General features: G+C 51.2%; 1 protein-coding gene across 4 annotated transcripts in view; it reads right to left on the bottom strand.

The window, feature by feature from the left end:
• Positions 1 to 7,988, bottom strand: part of NUP210 (nucleoporin 210) — a 108,138-nt gene extending 100,150 nt beyond the window's left edge. Inside the window, exon 1 of one of the 4 annotated variants that reach the window (XM_045493957.1) lies at positions 7,593 to 7,988. In XM_045493957.1, the coding sequence (XP_045349913.1) occupies positions 7,593 to 7,765 (173 nt within the window). In that variant the 5' untranslated portion in view covers positions 7,766 to 7,988. The remainder of the gene's footprint in view (positions 1 to 7,592) is intronic. The other 3 variants (XM_045493958.1, XM_045493956.1, XM_045493955.1) reach the window with 3 other exon arrangements.
• Between the last annotated feature and the right edge of the window lie 8,482 nt (positions 7,989 to 16,470).

Here is a 16,470-nt window from a genome sequence, read left to right as displayed (position 1 = left end):
AAGTGTCCTTGATCTTATTAAGACCTATTGAAGGGACCCGAGTGAACCACCCACTGGCTGAGAAGCGCTGGCACCATCCCGTGTGGTCCTGGGAGCGAGCTGGCTCTGGGGACGGCGACCTGGTTCTTCCAGTAACCAGCTCATCTCCGGCTACCAATTTGCACAGGAAGTAGTCCTTCTTACCAAAAAGGGTTTCTTTGTTTTTGTTGCCCCCCCTTTTTTTTTTTTTTTTTTTTTTTTTTTTTTTTTAGGATTAAGTGGGGAATAATATAAAGGGATTCGCAGAAAAAAAAAAAAAAAAAAACTGGTTCTGCTATCTTGGCTCCCTCTGCCACACACACCCTTTGATATCTGAAGCCTCTAGATGTGCATGTCTGGCTTCCCGGGCAGCTGCCTGCACAGCTGCAGTCTGCCAGCCCCTTCCCCACCTCCAGGCCCCCTCTCTGTGTGCTGCCCTCCAGGGGTCCAGTCACGTCCAGGTAACCCTTGCATCGTTTTCTTATTTTTTTCTTCTAGATGGATTCTTCTTTAAAGAAAAAGCACTTTAAAAGGAAACCCTTTGGGGTGGCTCCGTCGGTTAAGCGTCTGACTCTTGATTTGGACTCAGGTTGTGATCTCGCCATTCGTGGGTTTAAGCCCCACATCAGGCTCTCTGCTGACAGCGCGGAGCCTGCTTGGGATTCTCTCTCTTCCTCTCTCTGCCCCTCCTCTCTCTCAAAATAAGTAAATAAAACATGTTAAAAAATAATAATTAAAAAATTTTTTTAATGTTTTATTTATTTAGAGAGAGAGAGACAGAGAGCAAGCAGAGGAGGGGCAGAGAGAGAGGGAGACAAAGAATCCGAAGCAGGCTCCAGGCTCTGAGCTGTCAGCACAGCCCAATGCGGGGCTCGAACCCACAAACCGCAAGATCATGACTTCAGCCAAAGTTGGGACACTTAAGCAACTAAGTCACCGAGGTGCCCCCAAAAATAATTTTCTTAAAGGAAACCTTGTATCACTAGTGAAAATGAAAAGCCCATACCGTTTGCCCTACATCTCTGGTAACCATAAAAACAAATGTATCAAAACAATGTTACCAGGCTCTGGGGGTGGGGGGGGGGGGTCATGTCTGCTCTCAGGAGACACGCAAATATTCAAAGGTGTTAAGGAAAGCAGAATGGTGGTTTCCAGGGGCTGTGGGGGGAGGAGGAGGGGGAGTTTCTGTCTGATGGGGCAGAGTTTCAGTTGAGGATTATCGAAAAGTCCTGCACACGGACAGTGGGGACGGCTGCACAACAGTATGAATGTACTTCAAGCCACTGAACTGTGCACCTAAACATGATTAAGATGTAAATTTTGCAAGATGCGTATCTTACCACAATTTAAAAAACAAACGAACAAAAATGTAAGCTGCATATTGGCACCAGAAATCCACTTTTATTTTGAGGAAACCTAACGGGCTGACAGTGGCTTCTGGAAAGGTCAGTCTTTCCCATTCCGTGGGACAGAAGGCCAGCTCACACACACTGCGTCAGGCGCTCTGGGGCCCCGCGGCCTTGGGGGAACCACTCACCACTCCTCAGAACACAGGAACAGGAGCTGGGCAGGGGAACCCAAGGCCAGGCCAGAAAGAGAGTCCAAAAACGAGAAGTGAGAGATGCACAGGAGCAGGGGGTGGGTGGGAGTGGAGGGACGCACAGCCCGCCTCCCCTCCACCTGCAGGCTCCCGCCCCTCTGGGGCAGAGGCAGGGACTGCAGGGAGGAAGCCACCCAACTGTGGGGGCAGAGCAGGGCAGAGCAGACCACAAAGGAGGCAGGAAGAAAACAACCCAGCACCAGGTCAACTCAAGTCAACACACATTTCCTGGCACCTCCCTCTGTGAGTCGTCGAAGGGAACTGCACGAGGCCCAGGCAGCCCCGAGCTGCAGGCCGACCTCGAGGCGGGTGCAGAGCAGAGAGCAAGGCCCTCAGAATGAACTGGTCCCGGGCTAACACGTCCCAAGTCCTGACCCTGGCAACCCGCTTCCTGTCTCCCAACCACAGCCCACAAGGTCCCACATGGCCCGGCCCCTGTCACCCTCTCTAACGTCGCCCTTCCCCTCACCAAACATGCCTTGTCTGTGCTCCTCGGGCAAGCTCGGCCCCTCCCCAGGGCCTTTGCACTTGCTTCTCCCTCTGGCTGGTACCCGTTCAGGTCCCAGGTCAGCTTCAAAAAGGCTTCTCCTGACCACCCTGCCCAAAATCGCATACCATCTTCTACGGCCCTTGTCACAACGTGTTGTTTTATGTCCTTCGCAGACTTCTTACCATAGGAAATGCAGCCATTCATTTCATCTTGGTTTATCATTTAACTCTCCCAGCCAGCTACAAGCTCCAGGACAGCAGGGCACCAACACATCTGCCTGTTCACGATCCCAGGCCCAGGAGTGGCGCCTGGCTCGGGTATAAGACACAGACATTCATCCCCTGCTAAGTAGACCCCCAGGCCTCATCTGCAAAATGTGTGTTGCTGACCAGTGCACTTGGGCAGGATGGCCCTTCACAGTGAGCACTGATGGGCCTCCCGCTGAATCAAGCCCACTTTTTTAGTTAAGCTTCCACATTGTCAATTTTTTATTTCGATTTCAGGGCCTGGTTCTCCAGTTTCCCCTGGGTTCTACTGCCTCACCTGTCCAGCTTCAAGCACATGAACAGCCTCCGTCCTTCAGGCTGAGTCCGTGAGCTCAGCAGAAGGCAGCTGGCTGGCTGACTTTCTTCCTTGGCTCGGTGTGCAGAAGGGGCCCCGGAAGAGCCAGAGGAAACCCTGCCCCTCCTCTTTCTCTTCCACTTTCCCCAGGCTGCAGCGGGACTGGCCGAGAGGCCCTGGGAGGTGCGCTGCGGCCTTGGACTTCACACAGCCGCGGGTCAGCAAGGGCAGAGGGACTGTCGGCTCTTAAGTGCCCCAATTCGCCAAGGGTCATCTGAGGTGCGTGAGACGCAACACATGCCAAGGACAAGGGCTACTGTGTGGGGACCACCAGAGCAGGAAGGGCTCCCATCTGCCTCCCAAGAACCCTAACACCTGTGGCTGAGAAGTGCACGCTGGTTTAGGACCCAGCCTGGCCAACACGCCAGGCAGCTTCAGGGTGCCCTGGGAAGGCTTCTTCGGGCACAAGGAAGGAGGAGAAGTCTGGGTACAGCAGCTTAGTGGGGGATCTAGGGTGCCCTACCTAGATGCCCTTTACCAGGCCGATCCCCCCCTCTCAGCGGGGGGCATGCTGCCGCTCATGGTGTGTGCGCATAACCTAACCCACTCAAACACCCCTGGCCAATAGGGCTGCTTCACCCAGAGCCCCAGAAGGTTGCACAACACCCCCTTCCCCAGAGGCAGCCACTGGCTGACTGCGGGTGGGAGCTCAAAAGCTCGGCTTCCCCTGTACCTCAAGGGAGATGGCCCTGAAGTGCGTTTCAACTGCACAAGGTCACAAGAGTCACACAGACTTTCTCTGGGACCACATCCTTTCTCATGTCCTTCCTCTTCCCTATCCTGCCTCCCAGGAGAGCACACTCTCCAATAAACCACAGGCAACCAAGTCCTCGTCTCAGGCTGCACTGGGAAACTGACCTAAGATACTCACTTTCTCCAAGACAAGCCCAGGGGAGAAAGCAGAACAACCTGGGACTTCAATCACAGGGGAAAGAGTGAGCAGATGACGGAACACCAGAATGGTGCTCAGACACTCAGAATTTTGGAAGATAATGAAACACCATAAAGAAATACTTGAGACCTGGGGCACCGGGGTGGCCCAGTCAGTTAAGTGTCTGACTCTTGATTTTGGCTCAGGTCATGATCTCACCGTTTGATTCATGAGATCAAGCCCCGTGTCAGGCTCCATGCTGAGATCGCAGAGCCTGCTTGGGACTCTCTCTCTCCTTGCCCCTCTGTCACTCACATTCTCTCTCTCTCCCTCTCTCTCTCTGTCTCAAAATAAATAAATAAACTTAAAAAAAAAAGAAAAAGAAAAGAAAAATACTTGAGCCTTAATGTGAGCTGGTGGTTAGCAGAGAAAAAGATACCAAATGACCCAAGTACCAAGCATGAGGCAATGTTAGAAAGGAGCTCCAGGGGGGGAATTAGTGACTAAAAGGAAGCTCAAATAGTGACTGGCCGTGTTACGCTGAAGGATTAGGGCCTATTTCTCTTTTTCTACATTTTCCCAATTCTCTAGGTAATGCCATTTTGTATATAAAAGGATACCTTAAAAAAAAAAAAAAAAAAAAAAAAAAAGACCTGAGGCTCCTGGCTGGCTCAGTCGGTGGAGTGTGCAACTCTTAATCTCAGGGTTGTGAGTCAATCAGTGGCTGGCCAATTAACCAGAGGCCTCAAGTCCCGGAAGGAGGTGGGAATGGTGGCATCCCGGGAGCTCCCACTCAACTCAGAGACTATTGCCACAGATCTCCCTCGACTTACGATGGGGTCAGGCCCCGATAACGCATCTCAAATTGAAACTATCGGGGCGCCTGGGTGACTCAGTCGGTGAAGCGTCCGACTCTTGATTTTGGCTCAGGTCATGATCTCATGGTGTGTGAGTTCAAGGCCCACATCGGGCTATCAGAGGGGAGCCTGCTTGGGATTCTCTCTCTCTCCCTCTCTCTCTCTGCCCCTCCCCTACTTGTATTCTCTCTCTCTCTCTCTCTCTCCCTCCCTCCCTCCAAAATAAACTTCAAAAACATATGTATTACAAGTTGAAAGTGCATTTAATACACCAAACATACCAAACATCATAGTTTGGCCTGGCCTACCTTAACCGTGCTGGGAACACTTATATTAGCCTCCAGTTGGGCAAAATCCTCTAACACAGACCTATCTGATAATGAAGGGTTGAGTGTGTCCTGTAACTGTTGAATACTGTACCTGGAAGTGAATAACAATGCTTGTAAGGGTATTGGGTGTTGACCCGCGTGATCGCATGGCTGACCTGTAGCTGCTGCCTGCTGCCCAGCTTCGCGGAGGGAGTGTCAGACTGCATGCCGCTAGCCCAGGAAGTGATCTAAAGTCCCAAGAACAGTCTCAAAGTCCCAAGTACAGTTTCTGCTGAATGCCTATCGCTTTTGCACCATCATAAAGCTGAACAATCTAAGTAGAACCATCGCTGGTCGGGGACCACCTGTGTTTATGCCACATCACAGAGCCCTTCCTTCTCTGAGGCCCTGAGGACAATTTGCATTACGATCTCTAGGGCTCCCCGGGCCAAACACTGTCCGACTATTTGATGCTATAAAATCAAGAAAGAGGAAAAGTGTCAACTTTAAGGCACTGGCTGAGGCATGCAGCGGTTTCAGTGTAAACGTGGAATCTGGCTCCAAATTCAAACGATTGAGCAAAAGTTCCCCCAAGGTCCAGGAGAGTTTTCATTCTTTTGTTCTTCCATAGCAGACTTAACTTCCTGGATGAAGGTGATAGTTTCCTCCCAGGTTTAGATACCTGTGGACGTATAGCTCATCTGCATGCCAACTCTTAAAACCTCCAGAGGAAATTCTTCAAAAACTAAAGCAACAGAGAACTAAACTAGGAACAGTACTACTAAAAATAAATATTTTCAATGCTTGATTGATGGAAGATTTTCCTGTGAAATTCAGGGGAAAATCACCACCACCAAATACCTCTGAAGAGACACATAAGCTAAGCAGTTACACATTTGCGATGAAAATGATGGATCAGATGCAAAACAAGTCATAAGGTACTTAGCACTTCTCTGATGCATAGGAGATTAGGAATGTGGTTCCCCCCCCCCCCCCCCCTTCCTCCTAAGAAGCTTTACAGGTAAATTAAAAATCACCAGCCCCTCTCAGAAAAGAAAATGTACTTAGGGGGAAAAAGAGTGTAGCTATAGAATCTCAAAGGAAGTAGCACACAAATACATCCAAAGGGATTCATTTGAAGCCAGCTGTTTTTAACAATCAGCTTCCTCTTTCTTGCGCATATATCAAGAGAACAGACAACCTCCATCAGAGAACAAGCATGTATCTCCTGGAAAGCATGGACTAGCAGTTCATCTTCCCACACAAGACAAGGCCCTAGTCAGGTATATAGAAAACTTCTGAGCCAAAGGCCAGCCTCTGGTGCCAAGCCAGAAACAAGACCCTCCCGGGGCATAAGGCACTAAGCCCCAAATGCAATTGGCTGACTCAGCATGGCTTTATTTCACAAGGCCGCTTTCAGAAAACACATAGCTGCAAATAGCATACTTGAGGAGGAAGACCGCTGCTCTGGGCCAGGGTCGGGGTCAAGCATGTCTGCCTGATACACACACACTGATATCCAGACAGACTCAAAACATACATATGCACACCTGTTCTCTGAAAGGTGATCACACCTTGTTGAGCCTCAGCACTGACCCAGGCATCAAACAGGAAAAGGAAGGGAGAGGCAAAAGCGCCTCATGGAAGCGGGCAGAGAACCGCCTTTTTTCATCTCTAGCAAGGTGGGGCCTCAGTCACACCCTGGGCTGTCTCCACCTGCGAGAGTAGAAGCTGAATTCTCTGGCGGCTTAGATGGATGGTCTGCGCCACATTACCCTGCCCAGCCAGGCCTCTCGGTCTAGGGGGTAAGAGGGAACAAACGGAGGCCTCTGGTTTCATTCTTTTCTGGGGTTTCCGAGATCCCACCCCTCCACAATGAATGTGGAATTCCTGATGCCCCAGGAAGCGCGGAGGGGACAGAAAAAAAAGCCTGAGTTTTGAGCATAAAGGCTTAACCCCACTCTGGACAACCGGAGGTGAATCACCAAGCAGTCCTTGCGTTTCATTTCTCATCTGTAAAATGGGTCCCTAGGGTTTCCTTCGCAAGACCTTTCATCAAAGGTTTATGTTCCTCCCAACGATGCCGAACGGGTATGATTCTTCCCACGCACGCCTTTCATACTTCCCCACAAACCCAACTCCCACACCAGTCCGGCGCCAGGGATGAGTCCCCCATCACCGGACAAAACCAAGAAACCTGCGTCTCCGGGCTAGGGCTTTGGAGGGCCTTGAGCATCCGCTCCCCAGAGTCCTGGACATGAAGGGGAAGAGTAAGACCACGCGGACCCCCATCCCTGGCCCAGGAGCTCCAGGGCACTCCTCTTCACACAGGGGAAGTCCTGAAGACCCCTTTCCCTGGTAGGGCCTTCCCGGAGCCCTTCCTCAAGTCAGGCCGACTCTCGGGCTCCCTCCTCCCGCACAAACAGCTAGCAGCGGCCCGGGCCCCGCTCCCTTCCAGCCGGAGGCGCGCGGAGGCCCAGGCGGCGCCATGCGCAGTGACGGCGACCCGCGCGCAAGCCGCCGAGCTCCGCGCGGCCGGCCTCTCCGGCGGGCCCGGGCGGCCTGGCAGCGGCCCGGGTGCCCAGAAAGAGCGCGCCGGCGCACCTGCTGCGCGCGGGCCCGCTGGGGGCGCGCCCGGCCGCCCCGCCGGCCCCCGGGCGCCCGCCCCGGCCCCGGAAGCCGCGCGCTCCCGCCGGCCCCGCGCGGCCCGGCCCGGCGAGCCGCGGCCGCGCTCTCCCTGCGCCGGCGCACCTGCAGCGCGCGCCCGCCTGCCGGCCCGCCCGGCCCCGGGGCCCTCCCTCCTCCGGCCGTGGGCCGCGCGCCTCACCAGCGGTAGCAGCCCTCCGAGGCCTCCAGCGTGAAGTTCACGCGCGTGGCCCGCGTGAAGGGCAGCAGCACTTTGGGGATGTTGAGCTTGGCCGCCGCGGCGGTGGGGCCCAGCGCCAGCAGCACCGAGAGCGCGAGCAGCAGCGGCGGTAGCCCCGGGCCCCGCGCCGCCATCCTCGCCGCGCTTCACCTCCGGCGACCCGGCTCCTGGCCGCCCGCGCGCTCCCCCTGTCGCCCTCCTTCCCCGCCCGCGTGCGCCGGGCCAGCAGGTGATAAGCGCGGGCGGGAGGAGGCGGGGCGAGGGCCGCGGCCTAGGGCCACTTCCTGGGCCTCGGCGGGGCCCGAGCGCGGGAACTGAAGGGGCCGAGCCCGTGGCGACCCCACCCCCGGCCCCGGCCCGCGCGCCCCCGACCACGCGGGGCGGAGGGAGCATCTAGAGCGCGCGCGCCCTTGGCCGCGCAGTGCGGGCGGGGAGAGGGTGGGTAATGTGGGACACGCGCCCCGGGACACGGTGGGGGTTGGGGCCCGTGCCCGAGCCACCGTAAGGCGGGGGATGAGAGGCTAGGGCGCGCGCCCACGTGGGATCAGCCTGAACGCGTGCGCCTGCGGGTCACCCCTCTACCACGCGGGATCCGCTGCCCGGTTTTCTGGTCTCCGCGCTCAAATCCCGAGGTTTCAAACTCTCCAGCTGTACTGGGCGCCAGTGTGGAGCCTTGCGGCCTTGCCCGCAGCCACTCATTCAGCTCTGTTAGCCTCTGGCAATTGAGCCGGGCCTGGACGCGGCTCAAATGAGGCCGCAACCGTGAACTCGGTCGGGGAGGCTGACCGTCAACACGCAAAGGGTCAGGCACCCCGGAAATCTGGGGAAGCGGAGTGCCGAGGTGCGCTTCACCCCGGCCTGTGCTTTCCAGAAGAGGGACTCGGGTTCCACAAGGGGCAGCGACCTGCTGAAGCACTGAGAGCTGTCTGGGTGCTTCCTCCCACTTCAGCCTCCACACTGCCCGGCTGGAGAGAGATTATGATCCCCATTTCTCCTGGAGGAACGAAACAGGTTGAGTGGCCCAAAGATCACCCAGCAAGCAGCGCTAGGGCTCTCAGATCCCAAAGCCCTTGTCTTCTGGCTTCTGGAAGTCAGGGAGGTTACCCAAAGGGCAGATTTGGAGCACCAGCACTGCCGGAGCTCACTCTACCCCCTCTCCCCTCCAAAAGAGAGAGAAGAATGTTCAGCATCACTGAATTCATCTGCATGCAGAGATCTTGGATCTTACATTCAGTCTACGTCTTGTGCTCTGTGGTTTATAGATGTCTTTGTCATGATTTGCATGAGGGAGTGGGTTCAGCAGACACAACGCGGCACCAGTGCCTCCAAAATGTCAATCTATTGCAAGGGGGGGGGCGGGTGAGGGGGGCAGTCTAGTGGGAGGTCAGGAAAGGGGTGGGGTGAGGGTGCACCAGACCAGCTTGTGTAAAAGTTTCAGGAAGTGTGCACTGAATTGTAACCAAAAAGGCACGCATTAATGCCATTGCCTGACAAGGAAGGAGATGCTGAATTTCAGTCAGGCTGGGAAGGCTTCTTGGAGGAGGTGGCCCCAGGGCTGGGTATAGATGGATACCCGATTGGACTTCAGAGAGGCCCAGGGGTCATCGGGCTTTTGGATGATGATGAGGGGTGTTTGGGGGTCAAAGCCTTAAGACCCCAGACCAGGGAACATGTGCATTTGGAGAAGCTAGATCCCAGAGCAAGGGGCTTTTTGCCTGTGTGGAACCAGGTGCTCTGGGAAGGGGAATTCCACCGGATTCTCTTCTCTGAAGAAACAGAAGAGTTGTAGGGGAAAAGCGGTGCCAGAGGGGCATCTGTGAGGAAATGTTAGTGTTCTTGTTTGCACATTTTATTCATTTTTGAGGTCATACAGTCAGGTGGCTTAAACTAAAAAAGCCCCAAACGGCTCACAGTGACAGTGATTCCCCCTCACGGCCACTTCCCCATAGGCAACCAGTGTTTTCTGCTTGAGCAGAGAAATTGCAGACGTGTATATACAAAACCCATCGTGTTCCAATTCTGCCCACTTACTTAGGTAAACCAGGAGCCTTGGCAGGCAGGTAAATAAATAAAAGGGACTAGGCAGGGCATAAGGGGACTGGAATGCTCTGACCCATTAGGATCATGAGTTGCTGTGCCTGGTCTTTCCAGATGTTGTGATTAGGGAGGAGAAATCAGGAACATGGATTTTTTTTAGGTGAAATCTCTTGACTGGAAAATATGACAACTAATTCATTAAAAACAAACATGTATACTCTTGGGCATTTATCCCAGAAGAAAAAGAAAATTTATGTGCACACAAAAACCTGTACATAAGATGTTCATAGCAGCTTTATTCAGAGTAACCCGAAACTGGCAACAGCACAGGGGACCTTCCGGGGATGACAGTTAGACAGACTGTGACCCACCCATGGCATGCAATACCGCTTGGTAGTAAAGGAGCAAGCTGCTGATACATGCAACATCTCAGGTGAATCTCCAGGGAATTTCACTAAGTGGAAAAAAGCCAGTCCCCAAAGGTTTCATACTGTTTGATTTCATTCATACGACATCTGGAAGTGGCAAGATTCTAGAAACGGAGAGCTGACGAGCGACTGCCAAGGCTGAGGGTCTGGCCAAGCGGGCCTGGGGGTGATGTGACTCTAAAAGGACAACAGGGGAGATCCTCGCGGTGATGAAGATGTTCTGTATCGTGACTGCATCCGTGTCAGCTTTCTGGTTGCAGTCCATCGGTGGGTAAGGGTGCGTGGGATCCTTCTGTATTATTTCCTACTGCAGGTGGCTCTAAAATGATCTTCGGGGCACCTGGGTGCCCGGTTCGTTGAGCTTCTGACTCTTGGTTTCAGCTGGGGTCATGATCTCACGGCGGGTGGGTTTGAGCCCAGTGTCGGGTTCTGTACTGACAGCGGCATGCCTGCTTGGGATTCTGTGTCTCCCTCCCTCTCTGCCCCTCCCCTGCTTTCCCTCTCTGTCTCAAAAGAAACTTTAAAAATTAAGCTTAAAAATAATAATAATGAATAAAATTATCTTAAAAAATAAAAACTATAAAAAGTTTGGGGTGGGGCGCCTGGGTGGCGCAGTCGGTTAAGCGTCCGACTTCAGCCAGGTCACGATCTCGCGGTCCGTGAGTTCGAGCCCCGCGTCAGGCTCTGGGCTGATGGCTCAGAGCCTGGAGCCTGTTTCCGATTCTGTGTCTCCCTCTCTCTCTGCCCCTCCCCCGTTCATGCTCTGTCTCTCTCTGTCCCAAAAATAAATAAACGTTGAAAAAAAAAATTAAAAAAAAAAAAAAGTTTGGGGTGCCTAGGTGACTCAGTCGGGTAGGCATCCGACTTTGGCTCAGGTCATGATCTCACCATTCAAGAGTTCAAGCCCTGTGTTGGGTTCTGTGCTGACAGCTCAGAGCCTGGAGCCTGCTTCTCATTCTGTGTCTCCCTCTATCCTGCCCCTCACCCGCTCATGCTCTGTCTGTCTGTCTCTCTCTCAAAAATAAACTAAAAACATTAAAAATTTTTTTAATTATAAAGATATCAAAAGTTTAATTACACAAAAACAAACATACAAAGAGCCCCAACTAAATAATCTGGGTAAACACAGCTTGCTGACCGCCTGTTTGCTTCACTTAAGGCAGTTAGGAAATGTCCCCAGCAGAAAACCAATGGGAAACAAAACGGTGGATAAAAATAGTTTCCCCCTTTACACTGTCCTTGCACTCACCCCCTCCCTCGTTTTAGTTGGTTCCGAACCTGGTAATAGATGGCGTCTGATGCCCAGCTGGGGTCCATTCTGGCAGCCAGCCTTCCCTGTGTGATCTGCCTCCGCTGCCTGCTGTTGGCCTCCCTTCTGTGTGTCAGGTGCTTCGTCTGAAATTCAGGGAGACAGTAGGCCTGAGCAGACCATCTTGCCCCAGGCACAGAGAACCTCCCAGATGGAAGGGACCCGGGATTTTGTTAAGACGGTTGTATGTTTCCTGTGACCGCATTGGTGCCTCCCATACTTGTCATTTCCTGCCACCCTAAAAAAAGTCCTACAATATCTGAGTACCACCTGTGCTATTTCTTGTCTTTAAATCAAATTGTTTACATACATTTAAGAAGAAACCTTTGTCACTTCTGTAAATAGGAAACCAAAATAGTTGCCAAAATAGAGGTAGCCGAAAAATAAATACAACGAAGCAAAGGGAAGCCATTAAGTTACAAACAGACGCTGTTTCCCCCGCCAAAGGCTTAGGGCCCAAGGCCTACATCTCCCGGGTGGGGCCACGATCAAGCACTAGACAGGATCACAGACTGGCCCAATGAAAGGGCCTTGCTCTTGAGCAGATGAGGGTTGAGCGATCATTTAAAAGGCAAGTAATTTTCTTCCTAGTGGGATGTTGTTATTCGAGCCTATCCACTATCACTCCGCAACAATTTTTTTTTTTTAATTTTGCAATGGAGAATCTCAAACATTCACAATAGTAGATAGGGTAGTATACTGAACTCCATTGATAACAGTCCACGGCCAGTCCGATGTCTTCTGCAGACAACCCCAGGCTGAATGTCCCCATATCATTCTGAAACAAATCCAGGAGATCCTGTCATTTCCTCTGTATTTTAACACGTGTATCTCTAAGAGAGAAGGACCCTTTGACATGTACACTATAACCACAATACTATTATCATCTAAAAAACTAACAATAATTCCTCAGTTATATCCAGTCAGTTCAAATTTCCAACTGTGTCATGAATGTCACATTTTTCCCCCAGTGTGTGTTTTAAGAATCAGGATCTGGGGCACCTGGGTGGCTCAGTCGGTTAAGCGGCCGACTTCGGCTCAGGTCATGATCTCACAGTCCGTGAGTTCGAGCCCCACGTCGGGCTCTGTGCTGACAGCTCGGAGCCTGGAGCCTGTTTCAGATTCTGTGTCTCCCTCTCTCTGACCCTCCCCTGTTCATACTCTGTCTCTCTCTGTCTCAAAAATAAATAAAACGTTAAAAAAAATTAAAAAAAAAAAAAAAAAGAATGAGGATCTGTGGCACCTGGGTGGCTCAGTTGGTTGAGCATCCGACTTCGGCCCAGGTCATGATCCTGCGCTTTGTGGGTTCGGGCCCTTATGGGTTCGAGCCCTGCACCGGGCTTTATGCTGACAGCTCGGAGCCTGGAGCCTGCTTCAGATTCTGTGTCTCCCTGTCCCTCTGCCCCTCCCCCACTTACGCTCTGTCTCTCTCAAAAATAAAAACATTCGAAGAATTTTTTTGAAGAATCAGGATCGAAGTAAGATTCAGATACGTTGCACTTGGTTGAAATGAGCTTTTAATTTATAGGCTCCCCCTTTATGTTGCCCCTGGTGATTTCTGTGTTTCCCCTCTGGCTTTGGAGTAAAAGTGTGTACTTTGGAGCACCCTCGTGCTGAGTGTGCCTGCCCTGTGACACACTTGTGGGCACATCTGCAGCAGCAGTGGCTTCGTGTTGCACGAGGCTGCAGCTAGGTTTTGGTTGCGGGTCCCTGGAAATTTAGGAAAGGGGGACTCAACATGAACTTTCAGGCATCCCTGAGCAGGAAAACTCAGCATTTTAGACACTTAAAAATTAAGAAAGATGGGCGCCTGGGTGGCTCAGTCGGTTAAGCATCTGACTCTTGATTTCAGCTCAGGTCATGATCTCACCTGTCGTGAGTTAGAGCCCTGCATCGGGCTCCACGCTGACAGTGCGGAGCCTGCTTGGGATGCTCTCTGCCCCTCCCCCGCACTTCTCTCCCTTTCTCTCTCTCTCAAAATAAATAAATAACTTTTTTTTTAAATTTTTTTTTAACATTTATTTATTTTTGAGACAGAGGAAGACAGAGCATGAACGGGGGAGGGGCAGAGAGAGAGGGAGACACAGAATCGGAAGCAGGCTCCAGGCTCTGGGCCATCAGCCCAGAGCCCGACGCGGGGCTCAAACTCACGGACCGCAAGATCGTGACCCGAGCTGAAGTCGGATGCTCAACCGACTGAGCCACCCAGGCGCCCCATAAATAAATAACTTAAAGGAAAAAAAAAAAAAGGACTGTCACCCTCTTATATTAAAAAAAATAATTTTAGGGGCGCCTGGGTAGCTCAGTCGGTTCAGCATCCAACTTTGGCCCAGGTCATGATCTCACAGTTCGTGAGTTCAAGCCCCATGTCAGGCTCTGTGCTGACAGCTCAGAGTCTGGAGCCTGCTTCAGATTCTCTGTCTCCCTCTCTATGACCCTCCCCTGTTCATGCTCTGTCTCTCCCTGTCTCAAAAATAAATGAATATCAAAAAAAAAATTTTTTTTAATAATAATTATTTTAAAAAAGAGGCTGGGGGGCGCCTGGGTGGCTCAGTCGGTTAAGCGTCCGACTTCAGCCCGGGTCACGATCTCGCGGTCCGTGAGTTCGAGCCCCGCGTCGGGCTCTGGGCTGATGGCTCAGAGCCTGGAGCCTGCTTCCGATTCTGTGTCTCCCTCTCTCTCTGCCCCTCCCCCGTTCATGCTCTGTCTCTCTCTGTCCCAAAAATAAATAAATGTTAAAAAAAAAAAAAAAAAAAAAAAACTTTAAAAAAGAGGCTGGGAGCAGTGGCATGGCTTCAGCCTTTGCAAAATGATTTCCAAAACATCATCTTGTGTGAAATAATCGTGCTATTTAATTACAGAAATTGCTGTTCTCTATCTGTGTGCAGACAAGCTGCCTGCTCGTGGGATCCAACACCTGTTTGTGCATTTACTCTCATTCGGGAAGGTCTTCTCACACGGGCCGCATTCGTCCTCCATCAGGATCAGTGGGCGTTTCTTTCAGCCCATCAGCTTCCCCTGGGCTGCTGAAGCCCCTGGTCCCCGAGCCCTGGACTCATTGCAGCTCCATACTCGGAGACCCTCAGGAGCCCAGGCGCATGCATGTTAGCCCAGCCAGCCGAGCCTGCCTCGGGCAGCCCTGGCTGGACACGAAAGGGAATCCTCCAGGGCACCAAACCTGCAGGAGGGCAGAGCCTGCTCCTGGCTTCCCAAATCGACCCCAGCCAGCCGGGCCAGTCCACTCAGGTGCCTGAACAGGCAACACAGATCACAGCCGCTGATGTGTGTTGTTGTTTTTTAAACTTACATTTACATAGTGGCCTATCGCGATAATGAATAATGTGAGAGTAGTATACTGGCCACTAAATAATAAGTAAAAAGTAGACAATGAAAAAAATAAATTTCCATTTCAGGCTAATATGGAGATTCAGCAGAATAGTTCAAGTATGAGGTTAGACTTGCACTTACCAAAAATATCACCCCTTGCAGGGCGCCTGGGTGGCTCAGTGGCTTAAGCGTCTGACTCTTGGTTTCGGCTCAGGTCATGACCTCCTGAGATCAAGCCCTGCATCAGGCTCTGTGCTGACAGTGTGGAGCCTGCTTGGGATTCTCTCTCTACCACTCTCTGCCCCTCCCCCACTTGTGCTTGCACACACTCTCTCTCTCTCTCTCTCTCTGTCTCTCTCAAAAACAAATAAGGAAACATTAAAAAAAAATTACCCCTTGTGGTTGGCACTCTATCTCACATTTTAAGATTTAAACCAGGGGTGCCTGGGTGGCTCAGTTGATTAAGCATCTGACTTTGATCTGACGGTTCAGGGGTTCAAGCCCCACATCGGGCTCTCTGCTGTCAGTGTGGAGGGAGCTTGAGATCCTCTGTCCCTCTCTCCCTTTGCCCCTCCCCTGCTTATGCTCTCTCTCTCTCTCTCAAAAATAAACATTTAAAATACTAAAATAAAATTTAAACCAAATAAGAATTCTAAGTGGCTTAGAACAGCTGAATCACAAAAAAAGGGTTTTTTTCTTTGTCTTCACAGTCACTGTACTATCATTGTCTATTTTGAAATTACCATTTAAACACAGGAACGTGTATTGCCTTAGGGGCTGCAGACAAGCACTGTCCCTGAAGCAAATTCAAACGATGCCCAAAAAGTTACATATTTATTCTGGGAACAAACACATGAGCTAAATCCATGTATCTGGGGAGCCAACTGTGTAACTAGGAGTTTTCTGGAAAAAAAAAAAAAAAAAAAACTAGTGTTTTATTAAAACGTCAGTTTTGTAAGTGTGTTATTTTAGAGCATATATGTTACCAAAATTCCATAGTGCACAGGCACCAAAAGTAAAAACAAATTGGACTACATCAAACTTTAAAACTTCTATGCATCAAAAGTTATGATCAAAAGAGTGAAAAGGCGGGCGCCTGGGTGGCGCAGTCGGTTAAGCGTCCGACTTCAGCCAGGTCATGATCTCGCGGTCCGTGAGTTCGAGCCCCGCGACGGGCTCTGGGCTGATGGCTCAGAGCCTGGAGCCTGTTTCTGATTCTGTGTCTCCCTCTCTCTCTGCCCCTCCCCCGTTCATGCTCTGTCTCTCTCTGTCCCAAAAATAAATAAACGTTGAAAAAAAAAATTAAAAAAAAAAAAGAGTGAAAAGGCAACCTTCACAATGGAATGAAATATTTGCAAAGCATATACTCACAAGGAGTTAACATCCAGAATACACAAAGAATTCCCATAACTCAACAACAAAAATGAAACAAGTGACCCAATTTAAAAAACGGGCAAGAGACTTAGACATTTCTCCAAAGAAGATCTGTAAATTGCCAATATGCATGTGAAAAGATTTTCAACATCACTATTCACTGGGGAAATGCAAATGAAAACCTACAATGAGATAGTACTTCATACCCATCAGCTACTATAAAAATAACACGCGCGCACACACACAAAACCACAAGTGTTGATGAAGATGTGGGGAAATTGGAACCCTGTGCACGGCCAGAGGGAATGTAAAATGGTGCGGCCAATATGGAAACAGTCTGGTGTTTCCTCAAAAAGTTAAAAAT

Source organism: Leopardus geoffroyi, chromosome A2 (assembly GCF_018350155.1).
Source record: "Leopardus geoffroyi isolate Oge1 chromosome A2, O.geoffroyi_Oge1_pat1.0, whole genome shotgun sequence".
Classification (NCBI taxonomy): Eukaryota; Metazoa; Chordata; class Mammalia; order Carnivora; family Felidae; genus Leopardus; species Leopardus geoffroyi.
The sequence above is the reverse complement of the archived record's forward strand: the minus strand, read 5'-3'. Positions and strand labels throughout refer to the sequence as shown.